This window comes from Pecten maximus, chromosome 2, assembly GCF_902652985.1.
Source record: "Pecten maximus chromosome 2, xPecMax1.1, whole genome shotgun sequence".
Classification (NCBI taxonomy): Eukaryota; Metazoa; Mollusca; class Bivalvia; order Pectinida; family Pectinidae; genus Pecten; species Pecten maximus.
In genome coordinates, this window is record NC_047016.1 from 40,773,388 (window position 1) to 40,795,903 (window position 22,516).

General features: G+C 34.6%; 2 protein-coding genes across 2 annotated transcripts; both read left to right on the top strand.

The window, feature by feature from the left end:
- Positions 1–733: 733 nt before the first annotated feature.
- LOC117322085 lies at positions 734–11,199 on the top strand. The gene is made up of 12 exons (XM_033876829.1): positions 734–818; positions 2,547–2,751; positions 3,711–5,185; positions 6,052–6,179; positions 6,759–6,803; positions 7,316–7,390; positions 7,925–8,006; positions 8,587–8,666; positions 8,981–9,079; positions 9,718–9,799; positions 10,224–10,436; positions 11,142–11,199. The coding sequence occupies exons 3-12, from the start codon at positions 4,249–4,251 to the stop codon at positions 11,189–11,191; spliced, it is 1,791 nt and encodes a 596-aa protein (XP_033732720.1). The 5' UTR covers positions 734–818; positions 2,547–2,751; positions 3,711–4,248; the 3' UTR covers positions 11,192–11,199.
- A 318-nt stretch (positions 11,200–11,517) lies between these two features.
- LOC117322086 (transcriptional protein SWT1-like) lies at positions 11,518–18,498 on the top strand. The gene is made up of 10 exons (XM_033876830.1): positions 11,518–11,607; positions 12,706–12,768; positions 13,252–13,340; positions 13,466–13,547; positions 14,550–14,685; positions 15,156–15,334; positions 16,001–16,114; positions 16,388–16,487; positions 17,050–17,111; positions 17,539–18,498. Exons 1-10 carry the CDS (start codon positions 11,582–11,584, stop codon positions 17,618–17,620), a joined length of 933 nt encoding a protein of 310 aa, XP_033732721.1. The 5' UTR covers positions 11,518–11,581; the 3' UTR covers positions 17,621–18,498.
- The last annotated feature ends 4,018 nt before the right edge of the window (positions 18,499–22,516 follow it).

Sequence of the window (22,516 nt, forward strand, 5' to 3'; positions counted from 1 at the left end):
CGATCATCTTTTCAAACGTTGAACTACGTGACACCACTTTAAAGTTTGAAAATAGGCGATACCACTCACTCGACAATTGAGTAATTTTAGTAATTGTTTATAATAGTTAAATCGGCGCTCTATTCATTTTATTTTATTAACTTTTGACAACAAGAGCTTATTTTTCAGATACTGTAAAAAAGTAATTCTTGATATAAAAAAAATCTTGTTATCATATAAAATATTGAATAGATAGCGTCTGGTTTTAACTATTTAAAATTATTTTTACACTGGCGGATTGTAGGGGGTTGCGACTTAAATATGTTTGCTTGTGTTACCGTTAATTCAATATATATATTTAGGTATGATGATATAATTTGATACACACAAGGCACTGTTTTAGATCACTTTAGTAGTTATTTTGTCATATTTAATAAGTACTATAACATAACACAGTATTAGATAATAATACTCAGACATATCTAGCTATACTTATTACTACACGTAATTGTCTATGTCATTCAAAATGCAATATTCTAAAACTCTAATAATTTTGTATAGAACTGTTTCATTTTTATGATCCGGAATTATATTTCCGACACAAAGTCAAATGATTTTATTAGAATATCGGTCATTTTTACGACATTGCTTTTACAAGATTAAGACGTGTAATATTACAATCATAACAATAAGATAAAGTTGTTGTAGTTCAGTTAAATAATATTACTATTTTAAATAAAGGATATTAAATAACATTTTATTTACCAAAACATTAACGACAATACAACAGACTACTTGGTACTGGAACCACGACCACGATGCTAACTTAGGTTTTGCAGGTAAAAACAAACAGTAATCGTGCAACATTTTGCATGAAATGGAAATATGCATCGTTTTAAAAGTGGTATAACAATGTATTATATAAGTGCGAAACATTGTCACGGCAATGTTTACCCTTTAATGACAGTTCAGTTGCAGAAACTGGCAATAAATGTTCCCGCGGGATGTCGCGAATTCAAGGGAGACAACCGAATTTTTAAAAAAAATGATAACAAATGGGGCATACCATATGCCACGCCATCCTGTGTGACAAATGAGTACGAGAAAATGCTAGTTTGATTTCAGTTCAATGTTATTACCCTATCCTCGTTACATATATCCTGCAATCACCAACGTTTCTGGCTTCGGTAACTATGCCTAACTTAGCTAACGTTGCAACATGCATCCTTGTGAGTAGATTAAAAAAATAACTTACATATATGTAGCTTTACGATGTCGTACATAAAATAATGTTGATAAAGTATCGGTTGCCAGAGCACACGTTTGTCACATCTATTCGTAATTCAATTGCTGTTGCACTTAGCTGATTGTAGTGGTGTGTTTAAAAAAAACTTTGGTCAACTAAAATAAAACATGTTGAAAGGTGAATATTACAAGATGAAGCATACCCCATCCCATGTTCCATACTCCAAGTTTCCGACACCGCAAGTATGATATAGTATGATAATTAGGAATTCTGTGGACACATTCATCTGGTAATCATACTAAATTAAAGTTTTTCAGCTCCCCAAAAAACGTGTTGGAGAATTCCATGCTTATTTTGCGATGGCCCCATTGCCAAAAATCTGTTTTCAAAATGTCTTTGAATTGATTTACGTTTGTGTTAATGACCCAATGTAGGAGACTGGTTGCCCTGAGAGGTGGCCATATCAATTGAGAGAATGTCAGCAGTTATATAATTAGTAGTTAGAGAATTTAGTATTATGCTTAAATAAAGATTTGTTTAAAATAACCATGCATGAATGACTGGCAAAGCCTTGTACACAGTGGCAAGCTGTGTTTGTCGCCCCATGAATTGCTATGGTCATTTTGAGGTGGGTTATCCTCGCAGTAGTTGATGATTACCTTAGTGAACAACATACAGGAGGCATATAGCAGCCATCCAGAGCAATAAGGGTAAGTGTTCTAATTTACCAAAGGACACATCCACGACAGCACAGACTAGCCTGTTTCTTCAGGTTACGTGGCCAGTGCTCTGACTTAGCTATCACCTCCAACACCCCCACCACTAACACTCCCCCCAAACACTCCCCCCAAACACTTACTCAGTCCAAGACAGCTCTCCTTGGTGCAACTACCAATATAACCTCATGATCACCATACACCTATATACAATCACCACATTTCCCTGGCTATACAAGCCATATAGACCCAACTCTAAGCATGTGGTATTTCAAAAATTTGGTTTGTTTTTGTTTAACGTCCTATTAACAGCCAGGGTCATTTAAGGACGTGCCCGGTTTTGGAGGTGGAAAGCAGGAGTACCCGGAGAAAAACCACAAAATCACTTCTTCCATTGATACATAAGGTGAAAACTTGTTCACATGACAAAAGTCACTGTCAAGATCAATGCCAGGATCAGGTAGACTGGGACTTGTTTTTCTATTCTTGTTTTAAATCAACTGTTTCATGAATTATCTATACATATGTTTAATAAGTTTAAAAGTATTAGAAAAAAAAATACAATTGCTCAATCCATTTACATCTGATATGTTGTTTTTCCTCAGGCTTTTTCATTATGGACAAACCAACACGTTTTCACATGTAAAGAAAAAGATGAGTGATCAGGGGAAAGGCAAACCCACATTGCCATTTGGTTGGGTTGTTCGTCAGTCTTCCTCTTTCCCTGATCGAGTTTACTACTTCAACGTGCATACTGGTGCTACAACATGGGAAATGCCAGATCTTCTGAAGGATCTGAAGCCTGGGCTGGTAAGTTACAACACACTCAAAACATACATACCAGTGAAATGAAAAATTGGAATGAGGTGCAGTGAAACCAAACAAAATGCAGCAAAAAATAGACTAGTTAACCAATAAAGCATGATATTTGTATTTGGAACAATTGAGAGGAAAGAAAGAAAGAAATGAAGCCAAAATTAATGCAGACAGAACTTGAAGACTGTAGTATTTTGAATTAGGTCCTTGGCAATATTCATGGTATTGAAATCTTAAATTTTGGTGCAGCAATCACTTTTACCTATGTTAGTATTTATGAGATGAATGGATGTAATCAAGAAAAAGTTTAAAATTGATTAAGCACACCATTGAAATGAAATGAACAAGATTTTCTTCAAACTTGACAACAAGGTTAAATGCCTTAAGTTTGATTGCCACTTTTGCCAGACTTTATTTGACAGTTATGGCCCTTTGACTTAGAAAAATAAATTTTTGCTGTTTTCATCCAATAACTCCCACAAATATTATCCAATTATCATTAAACTAAGTTACAGTTATTGCCCCTTGATTTATGTAAAACATTGGTATTTGCTGTTTAATAACTTTCCCAAATATTTTCCGAAAGTCTTCAAACTAAAGAACAGGATTCAACATACTAAGGGCTCAGCCTAATATATGATAGGGTTTGGTGATGGCAGATGACAAGAGAAGTCTTGCAAAATGATTTATCAGTTTTCTTTAACCCATCATACTTGTTCAATAAAACATCCATCTTCTGCATAAGGCTGGAAAGTTAGATTCATTTTAGGAAAAAGCTTGCATTGATGTTAACAAGAAAAAGCAACAACATGTATCAAGTATGTTTAGATTTGGAGTAATCAATGAAATTAAATGTGTCTTAAGATATAATACTCTTTTTAATGAGTAAATTGTTTCTATGATTATCAGTTGTAGAATTAATAAAATAAGATAAAATTTTATAAAACTTTCAGAATCCAAGTGCTCACGGTACAAGCAAAAGACCCGAAGATGTCAAACATGGCCACAGAAAACTAGATGTAAACCACCACAAAACTACTAGTGTTAAACAGCAAGGTTCTGGTGTGAAACAACATGTTCCTAGTGTAAGTCGACCAGTTCCCAGTGTCAGCCATCCAAATCCTGGTGTGAGCCAACCTGTTCCTGCTCTGAACCATCCGATTCCTGGAGGAAGTCAGTTTCATCCTATTGAAGCAAAATTTTCACCAGAGTTTTCTGATGATGATGATAGTTTTGACCTTTCTTTGGAACCAAATAATGTTGATCCTGCATCTGTACCCCGTAATTATTACAATCAACAAGCCCATCAGACTAAACACCAATTTTCTTTTCTCAATACTACAAAGCAAATTATTCCTACAGTGTCAAATGAACTACCTAAACCATTTGGTTATGGCAAGCCTAGTCATTTAGTCAGCAGCTTTGAAAAGAAAGTCCAGGGAACGGGATCATCAGCAGCCAGTGTAAGAAGCACTAGTAGTAGTATAGAAAATGCTAACAGACTTTACAAAGGACAGAAAACCATGGGTCATGAACCTAGGAAATTCACCAACAAAAAAAGCCAAATTGTTATCAAACAGCAATACTCCAGGAATTGGTTCTAGATATGTTCTTGGTTCAAAAGACAATATCAGTTCTAAATACTCAGAACTAGGTACGAAACAACTTCCAAATCCCCCAGACATTTTAGTTGGAACAGAAATATATGACTTGCCAAGTGGCCATGAAGAAAGAAATAGTGGTAAAGTGATTCTTGGCCAGAAAAGGAGCGTTAAGGATAGACTGGGTTGGTCATATTGTTCTACAAGTTTAAGAGCAGATGACAGCAGAAAGATTGATAAAAGAAAAGTGTGCTATTCACCGAAAGACACTGTGATTAAAAATGATACAAAAACAATTAAACCTGAAATAGAAAGCACTAAAACAAGAGTAAAAAAGAAAGCAGTTGGCAAACACAAAGTGAAAAAAGACGGAAAAAAAAGTGGTGATGTGAGAAAAGTGATATCATCGTCTGATACTAGTCAAAGTTCATTACCGTTAGGTGATTTTCAGGATGCTGTGTCTGCTACTAGAGACAGATTTCCAAGTGGGAGTATGCATGCCTCCGAGGTACATACACCTATCAAAAGACACCTGACAGATCCGGAGAAACTCCGCAGCATCCAGTCCTGGATAGATCACTGTGAATTAGAAGATGATCTATCCGACAAGTCAAGTGAAATCCTTGTACCGTGTTGGAACTTCTCCTCACCTGATCACGATTCTGGTATGGGAAGTCTAGTGCAGAGAAATCCTCCTGATAGCCGACGGGTAGTTGTGGCAAACGACAAATTATCTGTATCTACAACAGGTGATAGTGGTCTGCAGCCATCAGGCGGGGAATCACGGAGAGATTCTGGTGCCATTCTCAAAAACAAATCCTGGAAAGGTAAGGGAGATTACGTTGCTAATCCCAAAAATGATTCCTGGAAAGGTTAAGGGTATTGGAAGCTCATTAATAATTAAACCAGAAGCAGAGAGAAGTGTTGATATCTATTGTATGGTGGCTCGTTAGGGCCAGGTATTAAATCTTGCATTCTCGCACTCTCGACCTTAGGTCGAAAATGCGACAGCGAGAATGCGAAAACTCGATGACGAGAATGCGAAAACACGAAATTAATCTCGCATTCTCGCCGTTGAGTTTTCGTGTTTTCGACCTAAGGTTGTGAGTGCGAGATTAGTCCTTAACAGCCGCCCTCGCACTCTCGCTTATTTTCTGGAGGAACATATATAGGGATATACATTACGTTCAATATTTATATATGCAAGGTAGCGAGAGTGCAAGGAAGGCCGTTAAGGCCTAATCTTGCATTCTTGCATTCTTGCACTCTCGAGAGTGAGAGATTTGATACTTGGCCCTAACGAGCCACCATACAATAGATATCAACACTTCTCTCTGCTTCTGGTTTAATTATTAATGAGCTTCCAATACCCTTAACCTTTCCAGGAATCATTTTTGGGATTAGCAACGTAATCTCCCTTACCTTTCCAGGATTTGTTTTTTGTTTTAGTTACAATGTAAATTTATCCTCCTTTGATTGTGTGATACATTTCAGAGCAGAAACAAAATACCATTGTTGTCTATAGCCAAATATGACTCAACAGACTGCAACCATAAAATATCTGTTTGTCTAATATACATGTCTTCACATTTTAGTTGTAATGAATTTTCCTGAACATAATCTGTAACTTTTACTTTTGAATGGTGTATTTTGACTCTTCGATATTAAAAGTTTTTTGCCTCAACATACACAGGTGTACATGCCAAACCTGCTCCTGTGGCTCATCGTAATGTGACAAGCATGGACATCGACGAGTGGCAGGCAGAACCAGCAGCCATGGATAACCGCCAGATTGAGGGAATGGACGTCTCCGAAATAGCAGTAAGTGTCTAACTGACATGGCAAGGAGAGTTGTTTTATACTGAACATTCAATAGTATAAATATATAAGAGTGCTGTTGTCAAATTCTATTTTGTTATAATGGATACATTGATCAGAGATTTAAAAAAAAAACAAAAAAACTCAAAGTTTAAGAATATTTTTATACATGTTGTACATGTATGTTATTATTATTGAAATTTATTGCTCTTCTCAATACCAGTCACCAAATAATTACAGTCGCAGGTTACAGTAGGCCTTTTATGACAGTAATTAACGAAATTTAATTGCCACGAACAAGTTGTTAGGTATGAAAAGGTACAAAAATAGATTGGTTTACAGTTATGTATACATGTGTAATACATGTACGTTCATCAGTTGATGTTCCATTTTATTTTCACAGTGAATTTTGTATCACAATGCAAACACTTGAAACATAAATTGTGGGAAAGTTGAACATTGGAACTTCATGTCGTACAGAAACCTTTCAATGCGAAAAGAACTGAAATAAGATTACCACTAAAATATGTAAATTTACAATATTCTTTGTACCTGTGACAAATGTTGATACTCTTTTTACAGTTGAAAGAGGTTCGGGAACAATTACAAAAACAAATTCCAACTGAGGTAAGAAATGTTTAATTTAACAGTGTTAAATATGGTGCCCCTGAAGCAAATGACCATTTTCTGATGATAGTGCAAATTTGAGTTATTTAAGAGAAAGTGATTATGATAAATTACATCCAAGATATCTTCGAGAGGAAAGATGGAACGTTGGAATGTCATCAAAGAAGAAATCATCCTTCTTGATGCAACATTATGAACAGTTTGGGTGAGAGCGTACTTGATTGTACCCCATATAACTGCTTAATGGAAGATTATTTCTGTACATATATATAAACGGAGCTATATTTAGACTGTCAGTGAATGTGGGTAAGGACATCTGGAGGCAAAAACTATTTATGTGTGAAGTTTGATAATTTTCCAATAATTTAAAACCTGGACAATGATCACCTTTATATTATATCATGAAAAGATATATCTGGATGGGGTTATATGTAAAATCTCAGCTTCATGTTAAATAAGTTCAATTGATACATATTTTCACCTGCCATTAATTATGCTTTTTCTGTTTGAAGGTCACTGGTTCCCTCACAGAGCGTGTGTCAGCATCCGACAGCCAATCAAGTCTTGCCAATCTGCACCATGTGCAGGTACGTAAGTGAACGGTAGATGTATAGAAGAATGAACTTTATTAGATTAAATTAGATTAATATAGATCATTGAAATAGTTTAATAGCCAATACATGCATTCATTTATATCTTGAGAATTGACCTACAATGTATGCAAAATACGGTTCCTTTGCTGTGCTGTAAAATGTGTGGATGTATAAACAGAAACATTTTATCGAGATGTGTATGTAAATTCCAGGCGTTATATTCACCTACAAAGCACTAGATTACTAATTGAGAAAGTAAACCTTGAATTTCATAGGTGGGATGGTTAACTTTGAACTCTAGATTTCATAAGGCATCTACAGATTCTCATGTAGCTTGAATAAAGGACCAAAGAAAGAATTTGAGTACAAATAGGTTACTATGACCCAATTTCTTGGAAAGGTGTATTGATTCACCGCTGTCGATTTTTCTGTATGGTGTTATATAGATTATTTTGACAAAGTAGGTGAAAATATGTCATGTAGGTTGAATATTTATATAAAAAGTCTTTACAAAACTTTCTTTTACAGAAGCTGTTGATAGTGGTTGATACCAACGTTTTGATAGAAAACCTCAGCTTCGTAGAGGAACTCAGGGACCAAGAATTTAAAGGTACATTGGTTGTAATCCATTGTAATATCAGTAAAAGATGGACTAGCAGAAGTTGTCTTCAAAATGATGAAAATCGTAGCAAATATATCTCTTTTGATAAAAAAAAAAATCATGACTTCTGTCAATTAAAAAAACATCCATATGTTAGTTAGTATTAATTTTATGAAGATGGTTCTTGGTAGTGATCTAATAATACTTTTATAAAAGACCTCCATAACTTTCTTTCATTTTGTGACTGATTCAATATGACTAGGTATGGTAGATCCTGTAGTTATCAAACACACATTAAATTTTTAGTCCCCTTTCTGTGCCACCAGGGGATTATAGATTTCCTCTCTGTCCGTCTTATACATGTATGTAAGGCTCCAGCGCCTCCATTCCTTCACACAATGATAAAGGACCATGATATCAAGCTCAAGGTCACTGTTACTATTTTTAGCAGGGAGTGGTAGGTAGGGGACATCCTGGTATGCTTGTTTGTTAATTGATATTAAGCTTAATTTACTTTAATTAGTTTACAGTTATAAAGTTTAACCCTTAATTTATCCTCATTATAGTCATTTAAACAATTCTTTTTCAGAACTTTCAAAACCACTGCTTGTGATTCCATGGGTCGTGATGCAAGAATTGGATGCTCTGAAAAACAGCAAGAACAATTTTGTAAGATTTGCAAATCAAAGATAGAAATAATAATTTCTTGATTCAAGTATCTAATATGCTAATATTTGTATATATTTAATTCCATAACAGATAAAACTTATATTGGGCACGTCACTGGAGCTCAAATAATTGCATGTTCAGCTATAGTGACATTTGGACACGAAGCATTCTAAGACATATATATACATATATTTAAAGTACAAATGTAAGTAGTGAGTGCCAGAAACTATTTTTGATTTACATTGATAATGACTATTGCACAGCCACAATATTTGTTACACTAGTAAAGCCTTGGTTATTTATTGAATTTACAGTCACTATCCACTGCCAGGAAAGCCAGAGGTCCAGTAAATTTTCTATTCCAATCCTTCAAAATCCAACACCCTCGGGTCATAGGCCAGACTCCAGACGAGGTGAGAAGTGTTGACGAAACAAAAATTGTAAGCAAGAAAAAGCAGATTTGATTCATAGATGTTTTAAGTGAAGTATGTGAAGTTCCCAGACAAGCCAATGAAGACCTTTTAGAAAGAATAATACAACGCTTACCAACCATCCATATATGATTTATCACATAGTTATAATGTTTGGTTATATTGGACACCGTGATATTGACCTGATACTTTATGAAGTCTTTGTTTTCCAGAATGGTTTAGGTGAAAAACTGAAGTCTTTGAAATATTGCCATTTCAGATGTGATATATGAAATATGTTATTTCTGTGTCATTTCAAATGCTTGCAAATGTATGAAAGAATTCAGATATATTTTATATGCATATATCTGGCACGCAGAATGAAACTTAAGAGAAATAAATAATTATTGCTCCTAGATTGTGTAATATTTACCCTCTCTCAGTCTCATTAAATATAGAAAAATGCACCATCAAGACTATTCACCCAGGATCGAGATAAATGAAAGGTTTTTACAGGTACCAAGGTGATGAGAGATGTCAACAGCAGTATCATTGATTACTTCACGATACTGAAAATATTACAAGAAGTAGGAGATGTTTGTCAGCTTTTGCCTCAAGACTGCGTGTTTTCTCCATTGTAGGCTAAACAGGCATTAAAGGAGTTTAAACCAGAGTGTAACGATGATCGTATTCTCCACTGCTGTCTCCAGTGCAAAAAGAGAAGTAAGTTGTTTTATTGTAAACTGTCAATTATAACAAAGTCATATATGTGTTTCATAGCAAGACATCCATTAGGTAATCTCTAAGTTCGTTTATAATTAAATAAGCTTGTTTTAAGTCTTTAAAAAGCTATAATATGAAAAGCTATATAGAATAATTGAACTTGTTTGATATTTTCCATGTTACATTAACACCCATGCGAGATTCTCTTTATCACATAACTCATTTCATGAGAAAATAATAGAGGTCAAACTAATTTTTTTTCCCTGTATAAGAAATGAATTTCGACTCTGATGGTACATTTTTTATTACCGAGACAATTATTACATTATGTCTGACAGTATGACATGCTACCTATTAGTTGTGAGATCAATAGTAATTCATTATACACCTATCTTTCCTATACATTGATGTTGAACCCTTTCAGATCCTGAATCACATGTGATTCTCTTGTCCAATGACAAAAACTTGTGCTCCAAAGCTACCATACTGAAGGTGAAAGCTTGCTCGAGACAGACAGTGATCGCGGGCATTGATGCACAATCCAGGCTTCTGTCCAGTGATGAAGGTTCTGCAGGTCCAGAGATCCATCTCACACCATCCAAGAATCCTCGCATATCTCCAATCAGATCCCCAACTGGTCAGTACCTGGTCAAGGTTACTCAGATTCTAAGCTGTTAAATATCAAACTTAATGTAACAAGATTCTGGACCAATTGATACTTTACATCTAATTAGTCCTGCTCACATTGCGAGTATAGGGTTTAGTGTACTCAGATTCTTAACTGATCATTATGTTATACTTTATGAATAATTGTCAACACAGGGCATATAATTACATTGCCTATTTTGAAACTAATGGCTCCTATCGGGAATGTTGTGTTTTTCCACTATTGCCTTGATGTCTGGTGTACAGCTAAGATGTGATATCTTCTTAATATCTAATTAGTCCCGATCACGTTCCGAGATATCTTCTGTGTGGCAAACTTTGTGTACTAAAATGAGGCATCCAGTGATGCAGGTCAAGCATCGTTTTGATAGTAAATTTCAACATTCCTTTTCTGTAATACTTTCATCATAAGCAACGTAATTTAAAAGACAGGTTTCAGTATAGTAAAGAAAGAAGGCTTGTCTGTAGTTAATGTAATGTGAAATCAGATGGTAGCCACAACGGTCCCTCTTGTATCTATTACAACCCTGGAATATGGTCGGATATATGGTCATTTTCCAACTGAAGTTTTGACTGGTTGGGGGAAGGGAGAGGGGTGTCATGTAATGTTTGTGATTTTCCTGTTGATTAACTGACTAACAAAAGGTAAATATTGTGTATTCTGTCTCTTCTACAGGAACACCTGGATCTTCCAAAACACTTAACAAACCTGAAGAGAAAGTCTAGTGATGTGGTATGTTTCTGTAGATTAATTTACAAGTGAAATCATCATCATTCCATGTAGACAAATTACTTTAAATAACAAGTTTTCCCACTATTACCTTAATAGGGCCATATATTGCTAACAGTTCTTATTGAACAGATTTACTTTGTCAAAACGTAATACCTGCCTTCAATTATAACCCGCCAAACACTTCCATGTCATGACTCCCCTATAATGAGCTGAAATTTAGTAATGAATTTGTAATACCATTATGTTGCGGAACAAGTCTGAAACATGTTACATGCTTAACAACATAGAAGATAAAAAAAAATGTGATTTTTCAGGCTGACCAGATTCTGTGTAAAGCCAAGCTTCTGATAAAGAATTCACTGAGCATTGTACTAGAGCGAGAGATGAAAGTGGCGTATGATGATATTTGGTAAGTTTTCCATATGTATTCTGATTTTAGTGTCCATAGAAGAATTTTGGCTGACAACATTGTACATTGACAATATTTCTTCCAGATAAATTTTGATGGTTATATGTACACCAATGAGTTGCAGTCCAACTTGTAACAGTTAAAAACATCTTTATCCAATCTTACTGTGCAAATAAAAAAGCTAAGATGTTTAGATTAAGCAAAAATATTGGTTAAGGTTTCAGAGTGTTTTTAAATGTTTCCGTATGATAACATCTTCCGGTCATCATATCTAAGAAAGTGTATGTAGATGCCTTTCTTAGAAATGATTATCGGTATCTCTTGTAAGAGGATATGTGCAATCTGTGATCGAAATATGAAGACTTTTTTAACTTACACTGAAAGCTTATTTTCTCTTGGTTTCATCCTTATCAACAAGGAATATCCAAAATCTCTCAAGGGTTGACCCTGTTATGAGTACCTGTATACATTCAAGCTAAAGAGTGTAGAAAATCAGACTGCTAAATAAATTCAGTGTTGAAAAAATATTCAAGTTCATGATGAAAAAATCATTTAAATGATATTTGATTAATAAGAATAAATAGACAGTGTTGACTTAAGGTTCCGTATGGATACTTGAGTCTCTGAGACAAAACAAACTTTTTTTTGATTAATAAGAATAGATAGACAGTGTTGATCGAAGGTTCCGTATGGATACTTGAGTCTCTGAGACAAAATAAACTTTTTTGATTAATAAGAATAAATAGGCAGTGTTGATCGAAGGTTCGGTATGGATACTTGAGTCTCTGAGACAAAACAAACTTTTTTTTGATTAATAAGAATAGATAGACAATGTTGATCAAGGTTCGGTATGGATACTTGAGTCTCGGAGACAAAGGTTCGGTATGGATACTTGAGTCTCTGAGACAAAGGTTGGGTATGGATACTTGAGTCTCGGAGACAAAGGTTCGGTATGGATACTTGAGTCTCGGAGACAAAGGTTGGGTATGGATACTTGAGTCTCGGAGACAAAGGTTCGGTATGGATACTTGAGTCTCTGAGACAAAGGTTCGGTATGGATACTTGAGTCTCTGAGACAAAATAAACTTATTATTCCAGGATGGATATTGTATATAGAAAGCCACCATGGACTTTGGAAGATATCTTGGACTGCTTCAAAAAGTAAGATGTTTTATACATAAAGAGTACACCTGTATATTTGGAGCTGAGATTTTTAAAACTTAAACTTGTTGATTTCTGTTAATATTGAAAGCTTATCGACACTATGAATACACCAGTTCATGAAGGATATGTATAGCCAAAACTACCAATGTTGCAATTGAAAAATTAAAAATTGAAGTTAGTTTATATGATCTACAAAATTAATCTCTGTTTAAATATTCTGTCCTAAGCCCAAATTGAGAACGGGGATTAAGGGATATTTAAGAAGCAATTCATATAGAAAAACAAGATATTTCAGATATGTGGTTGGTGAATGGGACTTTTAAATATTGGCAATAAGAGATTTTAGATCTTTGAGATAACTTGATGTTAACTCGGATATCTGAAGGAAGTTAATATACTAGCTTAATGAGTGTCATAGAATAGAGTAATAAAATATTGTGAAGCATTGTCATGTTACCATAGTAACCTACTCTCTTACAGACATTGGATAGCAGTGTTCGGTATGATATACAGTAGAAAACTTAAGGAAGAGGTTCATCGATTAGTGGAGAAATTTAAACCATTCAAAGGTAGGTGGTTTCTCTTAAACACTAGTAACCCAGTGTTAGTTTGTCTTCTCTGCTGTTTGGCTCTGTCAGAAATTTTTGTACGATAAATATGTTAGTGCCAATATTCGATGTGTTTTCTGTGGCAGGTTTTACACCATCGCTGGAGAACGTAGGAGAGTTAGTAGATGATGCTATGAACATTTTAGAGGAATGTGAAGTCCACAGCAAGTTAGTATAACTCATAGTCAGAGTAACTATATATACCTACCTTGTATACCTATATCTCAATATATGATCCCTTAAGTGCCTCACTTGTATCTTTTTGAATGACCCACCTTGAGCGCTTCATCTGTACCTCAATCAAAGATTTTTTTGGAACCTCACCAGTATCTCAGTAAATTATCCCTTCATTCTTAGATAGGATTTTTATTCTGCTAGCTTCACTTTTGATCCCCTTCTTAGGGCTAATCCAGTTAATACACATCAAACAGAAGGACTCAGAAAAAAGGATATTCTATATGTGGTGGGTGCTAGAGAAAATGCGGTTTATACAATACTGTTTGAATCAACTCGCCTCTATGGGTGGTTCTTGTTTGGAGTCGTGCCATTGGATAGATAATTTCTTTGAATAGCCCTTATCAGTGCCTTGGCCTGTTTCCCCCCAAATACAGCAAATACTCTGGTAGAACAATAATCCCCAAATACAGCAAATACTCTGGTAGAACAATAATCCCCAAATACAGCAAATACTCTGGTAGTACAATAATCCCCAAATACAGCAAATACTCTGGTAGAACAATAATCCCCAAATACAGCAAATACTCTGGTAGTACAATAATCCCCAAATACAGCAAATACTCTGGTAGAACAATAATCCCCAAATACAGCAAATACTCTGGTAGTACAATAATCCCCAAATACAGCAAATACTCTGGTAGAACAATAATCCCCAAATACAGCAAATACTCTGGTAGAACAATAATCCCCATATACAGCAAATACTTTGGTAGTACAATAATCCCCAAATACAGCAAATACTCTGGTAGTACAATAATTCCCAAATACAGCAAATACTCTGGTAGTACAATAATTCCCAAATACAGCAAATACTCTGGTAGAACAATAATCCCCAAATACAGCAAAAACTCTGGTAGTACAATAATCCCCAAATACAACAAATACTGCTATACAGATCCATCATGATATTACATTACTTATTCTGTGTTGCAGCTACGGTTTATTATTCAGTGAGGCTTTTGCTGAACTGAAGCAAGTACAGAAGTTTCAACGGGAATGTGTTGATGGTACGGTCAGTGGAACCAGTTTGGAAACCTACCTCAAAAGGAAAACAATATCTAAGTCAAAGGTGCATATCAGATTATTGTTCTTTTTACAGTAATCAGAATGTATTGTGTTAAATTATCTTATTCAAAACAGAAACACAAAAATGGGAACTACAGTAATAATGTTAAATCATTTGAAATTAAAACTAAATTGTGGCTTCAATATTTATTGAGGGGATAATATATATAAATAGATAAGTATACAATCATTGATATTGATGAAAGCTATTCTTGATAACAGTGTCTTTGAGCTCAGTTTCTTTAGATTTTATAGCAAAACCAAAAAGAATCGTCTTAATGAATTGGAGAACTTTATATATTTGGGTATATAGGTCATTTTATCTGTTGGTTATGTGTTTTTACACACCCTTCTATTTTTACAGTCAACTACGTAAATACTAGTGTTAAAGAATCATCTATACAATGGAAGAAATTTGCATATTTTCCTTTTATTAGTATTATGAGTTTCAGTTTATGTACACTTTGTTTGTAGAAGAGACTGTCCCTGGACAGTGATGGGAATACATCACAGCCACTCCGACCAGACTCTGTAACCCCTCCGAGTATGGCCTCCTCCCACACATCACCTCATGTTTCTGATGATGGCGTTGTTTGTCTGCAGCCTGTGGAGGACAGGTTTCGCACCATTTGGCAGACCATCCTGAATCTCTGGTTTGTGAACTTGTCTAGATAAGTAGTTATACCTAGTAAACAATTCTCACTTCTACCACATTTTCAGGCACACATATTTTTGACATTTTTTGTTTCACACTATACACTTCACACTACACACATCTTCCCTTTTAAGAAGGCATTCTGCAATCTGGAGTTTGTTGTTTCCTATTTCAATCGTCATTGATATTTTACTCGGATGCACTTAGTCTAGTGGTAGTCAAATGGATACAGAATCTGAAATAAAAAATGAAAATTTCTGGATTGTCCAATTGATAGTTGTTACCTGTCTTTTTGTTTTGGATTGTTACCTGTCTTTCTGTTTTGGATTGTTACCTGTCTTTCTGTTTTGGATTGTTACCTGTCTTTCTGCTTTGGATTGTTACCTGTCTTTCTGTTTTGGATTGTTACCTGTCTTTCTGTTTTGGATTGTTACCCGTAGGCGTCTTTCTGTTTTGGATTGTTACCCGTCTTTCTGTTTTGGATTGTTACCTGTCTTTCTGTTTTGGATTGTTACCTGTCTTTCTGTTTTGGATTGTTACCCGTCTTTCTGTTTTGGATTGTTACCCGTCTTTCTGTTTTGGATTGTTACCTGTCTTTCTGTTTTGGATTGTTACCTGTCTTTCTGTTTTGGATTGTTACCTGACTTTCTGTTTTGGATTGTAGTGATACTATGAAGACATGGGTTGAATCGTCAGCTAAGGAACACCTGCAGGAAATGAACGATACTTTAAGTAAGCTGGTCCCGTTCGTCAAGGATCTACGGTATCAGTTTGAATAGTAAGTAATGAAAAAATCAGAAATGTAACATCACAAATTTATTCTAGAAAGCCTTTAGCTTTAAATAAAAATGAGTTCTAAGTAAAAAAGTAAGTCCTTTTCTCAACCATTAATAACTTCACAGTTGGTGTCGCCTACTCTACAGCTGTTTTAGATAGACACAACACCAGTGACTGCTACCTTTGTGCTGTATATTACAGACATATCTAGGTGTAAATGCGATGGTTAACAATTAAACATTTTCTATATTGTATTGTATGTATTTTGTTTCAGTACTCTCAGCTTCTCTCCAACACAAATCAAATCCCAGCAGGCCTATGTACACAATATGTGTATCAAGCTCAACACATTCTTCTCTACCATGGAGTTACAGGTACTGGTTGTTTATTTGTCCCCTACTGGGGGGGGGGGGGGGGGGGGGGGGGGCTATACATCCCCTCTCCATCCATCTCGTATCTTGTATGTATGTATGTATGTACGTAATGCCAAAGTTTGTCAGTGATCTAGCGGCTTCATTCCTTGAGGAATTTTTATTAAACTTCACATAATAATATACGACCATACCTCAGAGGAAGTTTAAGTTTCTGGTTTTTTGGTCAAGATCACTTACTCTTTTTAGCGGGGGCCAGTAGGAGACTTTGTATTGCTTTAACAATACCTGGTATGCTTGTTTAACTTTATTATCTACCTTACACAACTGTTGTCAAAGTTAAACTGGTAAAACGCATGAATTATACAAAAATGCAAATGTAATTTGACCGTGGATTGGTCTTTCTTGGATATAATCTATCTGTATGCTCCCATGATTACATGGCTTAAGATGTATTTCTTTCATGTTTCATTACTTATTACGGTAATCATATAAATCCTTTGCAAGCTTTTATGATTTTATAAACAGAGGTTGTTTATTTTCGTTTTTTTTTCCGCAAAAACAGGATAGTTGTGAGCCCGTTGAGGTTGAACAGGTACAACTCTACTTTGCAAGTGAAGAAAGAAGGTAAGGGAAGCTGAGGAAAACTTGTGCTTGACAAACCTCCCTATTTGGAGACTCACAATTTATAAATATCAATAAAACTACTTTATTGTTCATCAAAGAGTTAAAATCAAAATAGGTTTTGAGGTATAAATTTGTCAAAAGGAGGTGTATAAGTATTCTTTTCTGATGGAAGTTCTAAGAAGTTGAAAAGTGTGGAGGTGTTTTCTTCTCTAGTAGAGAGGGTGTTAAATTTAATTTGCTTAATATATCAATATATTGTTTGGCTGAGAGAACTTCTCTTTAGCTCAATTGGCTGAGCATAAGACTAGTAATCCAGTCGATCCTTAACGGAGGCAGAGATATTAGATTTAATTAATCATGTGCTCTGTTACACATTGTACTTAGAAATGTGTATAAATGATATATATATATTTTGATTTCTACCCAGGACTATGTTGAAGGCTGGCCTACGACAACTGGATGATATGATCCGAAGCTTATTCACCTTTCTTCATCTGCTACCAGACTGAGAGTTGCTACATCGAAAGGCAGTTTTAGTGATATCAAAATTGAACAAATGTGTTACAGTTCTGGTTCTCGCAAAAATGTGAACAAGAATTAAAGAATGCAACGAATTGAGTAACCAGTATTGTAATACCTTGTGTATATCGCAGTGTCATTGAAATCCAACAACAAACTTGTATTCAAATGCAAATGAATCAAATTGGAATGTCTAGGGGAGAATTTCAACAATAATCAGGCAGAAAGACAGAAGAAGGAAAAGAAGAAGGAGAATTATTATAATTATCAGAGGACAGATAGTAGGAGAAAGAGAATTTCAACAATTATCAGAGAAGGACAGAAAGTAGGAGAAAGAGAATTTCAACAATTATCAGAGAAGGACAGAAAGTAGGAGAAAGAATTTATCTGAGAAGGACAGATGGTAGGAGAAAGAATTTCAACAATTATCAGAGAAGGACAGAAAATAGGAGAAAGAGAATTTCAACAATTATCAGAGAAGGCCAGAAATTAGGAGATTGAGAATTACAACAATTATCAGAGGACAGATTGTAGGAGATTGAGAATTACAACAATTATCAGAGAAGGACAGAAAGTAGGATATAGAGAAATACTGTCATTACCAGGAAGAAACACTTAAGGAAAGAAAGTCAGATTTCTTATGTAGTAAAATGTGCATATATAAAGAACCTGGTGAGAAAAACCTAGTCACAAGATAGAAAAGCATTGAGAAAGAATAATTGTGTAAAAACTGTTGTAAAGTAAATGTGCTGACAAATCTAAAAGCAGATGGAAGTTGCATGAAAATGATATTACCGTAGGTAGTGAATCTTTTATCAGTTGTTTCAGTGATGAAAGTTGGTGGCTTTAATTGTTGAATTTGGTATTTTAAAAAATCAAGAAAATTAAGACAACAGTCTGAACTGGAATGAAATCTCTGAAATTCTCTGAAGCAGATTATATAGTAAAAATTGAATACAATTTGGTTTTTAAAGACAAAATTTTATGAAATATTGTGATAGATTAAAATGGTGCTTTATTTGTGATGTTATAATTGTAGATGTTGTTTTAGAATCAGTGTCAGAAACACATTTTGATCCTTATTGTTTGTGTTCCTGGCCTAAACACACTTGAATACTCACGATTTTGAACTGTAATAACGAGCTGTGAATATGTCCCACAAATTGTAATACTGTTTTATGCCTGTGTTAATTTTAAGTCGTAATTAGAAACATAGAAGTCATTTGCATGTATTACCCTTCAACCTCTCTCCATCTATTTTGTATGTCCGGGTCACCATTTCCACACTATAACTTCAGTTCCCTTGGATCAAAAACATTGCATTCTTAGTGGGAGTGGAAACTTGGGATTTCTTTCCGAATCAATAGATAAAACTACGAGGTCACTGTTACTATAAATAGATAATTAGTTTCTGCCCAATGACTAAAGTTCCATGGTACCAAAATAAACTCAATCTTCAAACAGTGCCTCTCTACCAACACTGCTTGCATGGGATTGCTATTTGATGAGAAATGTCAAAAGTAAAGGTCACTGTTAGTAATGGAAATAAGAAATAATCTTGACAGTAATATTTCAAGAAACAATATAATTTTGAATCGGACATAAAAAGTCATCAAATCTTTTATTTAAGTAGGTTTTCCAGGTCAGAAGAATGTAGCATAATTCTTAGGCTATGTTTATCGTCTTTTGATTTACAAATATTCTGGTTGTTTAATCTTAAACTTACTTGTAAGTCAGATGTCTAGACTTCAGTCTGTCCTGGGATGACTAATAATTGATGGATTTTGTTGAGATGGTAGTAACAGGTTTTAGATGACGTCGCATACTGTAAACGTACATATTTTAGCGGTAATTTTATTTTAGCGCTTTTCGCGCTGGAAGCCTTGCGCTAAATTATTATTGCGCTAATTACTTTTTGTACGTTCTATTACTATAGAAAGTTCTGTGGATGCGCTAATTCATCAATGCGCTAACTCGCTAAAATCTGCAAATGCGCTAAAATTTGATTGCGCTAAAATAAGTACGTTTACAGTAGTAAAACAGTTAACAGTGGTAACTTTATGTACGGATGTTATGCAATGGATTAATTGAGGAAGACACTTTGATAATATTTCAGGGGTTCAACAATTCATTTGAGTTAAGGTTGTGTAGCTTGTTGACTTCATACAGCAATTTCATTTTAGCTATGGCAGGTTGTTGGAACATATCAAGATGTACAATGTATTTTTTTTTCTCCAAGTCTGGTGAACTATATGTGTCAGTTTTGCATATCACTTTGAGAAGTATAATTCACTAAATATACCTTTATTTTACTTTTGAAGAACAGCCAATTTCACCATTGAGTGAATGATATTTCATTTTTGGTTCATGTTGTAATCATGTGGGGAATTTTCATCACAATAGATTTAAATTTTTGAATGAGACTCACTATCAAATTTGATACATTCTTATTCTAGACTAATTTTCACACCTGTGATACTAATATCATGATTGATTATAAATTGTGTCTCATAAAATATGAATCTTAGATTTCCATGTTTTTGATATGAAATAAATTTAGTCCTAATTTACTGCGATGTTTAGAAAAAAAATCCAGATTCTCATACAGAATTTACTAGCATCATGGTGACAGTCCATCTTCAGATGTAAGTTTGTCCAGACTGCATGTACTTCATGTGTTGCATAGATTTCAATGAAACTTTTAGTTTATCAGTATGTGAAATATACCAGGTTTTAATATTCAAAAAAGTTAACAGGACCACCAACAGTATTGTTTATATGTAGGCAGATCAAAGTGGCTGTCTTGACATCTTATTAGCCAAGACTTTCATCATCTGTTGATGATGAGCTATTCATATTCAAATCAATCTTCGTCCTTGGTTCATCGTCATTAGCAATCCTTTTATCGCTGTTTCCTAGAAATACAGGATTATACCTGAAGGATCTTTCTTATATTTCACACATGTATGTAGATACTCCTTGGTCTCTAGTCCTAGTTGTGCATGTTCAATTTTAAGACTGATCAGGGAAACAAAATGGCCAATAGGCAACTACATTGTATCTTGAATTTTGACACATTTGACTCCTCGACTATGGTTATATTTAGTTAATATATATATATGTATGTATATATCTAAAATATTCTGTTACATCCATTCATATCCACCAGAACAGCGACATAATCCACTGTCATTGCTGACACTGACTTTACCAACGCTCTGTCACATCCGACACATTGACTTGCTGGTAGTCCACTACAGTGTCAGTAAAGTCAGGTTTCACTGTATAAATATGTATCTTAATCAAAACCATGCCTGCATCTAAACATATATAGGCTGTATCCTGCAAAATTAGATTGTATGACATCTGCTGAAGGCAGGCCTGATTATGCTATATCGTTGTCAAATCACTGTTTGTCTCTGTAATTAGTTTGTAGAAAATTGCCTAAGTGTACTTACAGACTCGCTGTCTGCTTCATACAAGTATTGCAATACCCATGTGTGTTCTCGTTACTTTGTATACCTCAACTGTTTGCCTGCTGCATAATATTGTTAAAAAAATGGCGAATGTAAAAGGTGTGCTTGTAAATACGATGCCTCAGAAATGTGTCAAAGCTGTTACCAGTGTTGTTAAGTCTTCCTAATACAATATACACAATTGTATTAGACATTTTGAACATTAAATCTTTTTATGAAATGATTCCAAAATATTACTGTCTGCATTCAAAATAGCCATCTGCGATATGTTTGTTGCATTTTGTATTATTTAGTGCACAGGCGTCTGCATCTTGTAAATATTTAGAGAAAAAATAATATTTGCCCCTACTCTATTCCTACTATATAGTAGGAGTAGGGGCTTATATATTTTTTTTCTATGAATACTAACCAGATGCAGACGCCTGTGTTTCATGTAAGTTTCTATACAAAAGTGATCTTGATTGCCGAAAGTATAAACTTAAGTTGTTTGCAGCATATTTGATAAAGAAGAATATATGATTATTAAGTTTTTCATGTTTTATCTATATAATGATTTAAAAATACATGGTAAGCTTGTTATGCTTACTGGTGACCAGGGGGAAGCAATATTGTGTTACGTTGTAACATCGATGTGAACGTTTTGAACTGTTTTTAATTTGATGAGGAAGGATTGTAAGTAACTTGTACAAATAGTTTTAGTACTGGCATTTTGTTAGGATTATCAAGTTACAATGTATGTTACTTTTGTATCAAATTAAACTTTAAAATTTTGTGAATGGTTTTAATTTAGATTTGATTGAATTAAAGACCGAGAGATAGAAGTATGTGTAAATGGTATCTAGAATTTTGTATGGAGATATGAATCTATTGAGAAAGTGAGTAAGCCGACGTAAATGTGATGGTTTTTGGTTCCATAAAAACTTGTACTAAATATACATTCAGCAAGTAGCTGCAACTTGTTTATTAGTAAACATATAAATTGTTGACATTAAAAAGTGTTATGAATTTCAGTTCGACTTTTTTGTTATGTTTAGCTGACCTAATGGCCAAGTGAACTTATTCTGTGGTGTGGCAACTGTTGTCCATTCAGCATCAACCATCACTTTCACTGTCGTCCATTCAGCATCAACTATCACTTTCATTTCACAGATATTTCTTTATAACCAGGAGATCTAGTGTCAAGAATGAAATCCTACAAAAAGTAATGACTAACCAATATTCATGGTCAAAGGTCATCATTTTTAGCTCACCTGGTCCAAAGGACCAAGGTGAGCTTATGCCATACCGTTCTGTCCGTCGTCCGTCCATCCGTCAACAATTGACATCTTCTTCATAACCACTGATCAGAATTTGACGAAATTTTGTCAGAAGCATCCCTATGGGGTGTGGACTCAAAATTGTACAAATGGT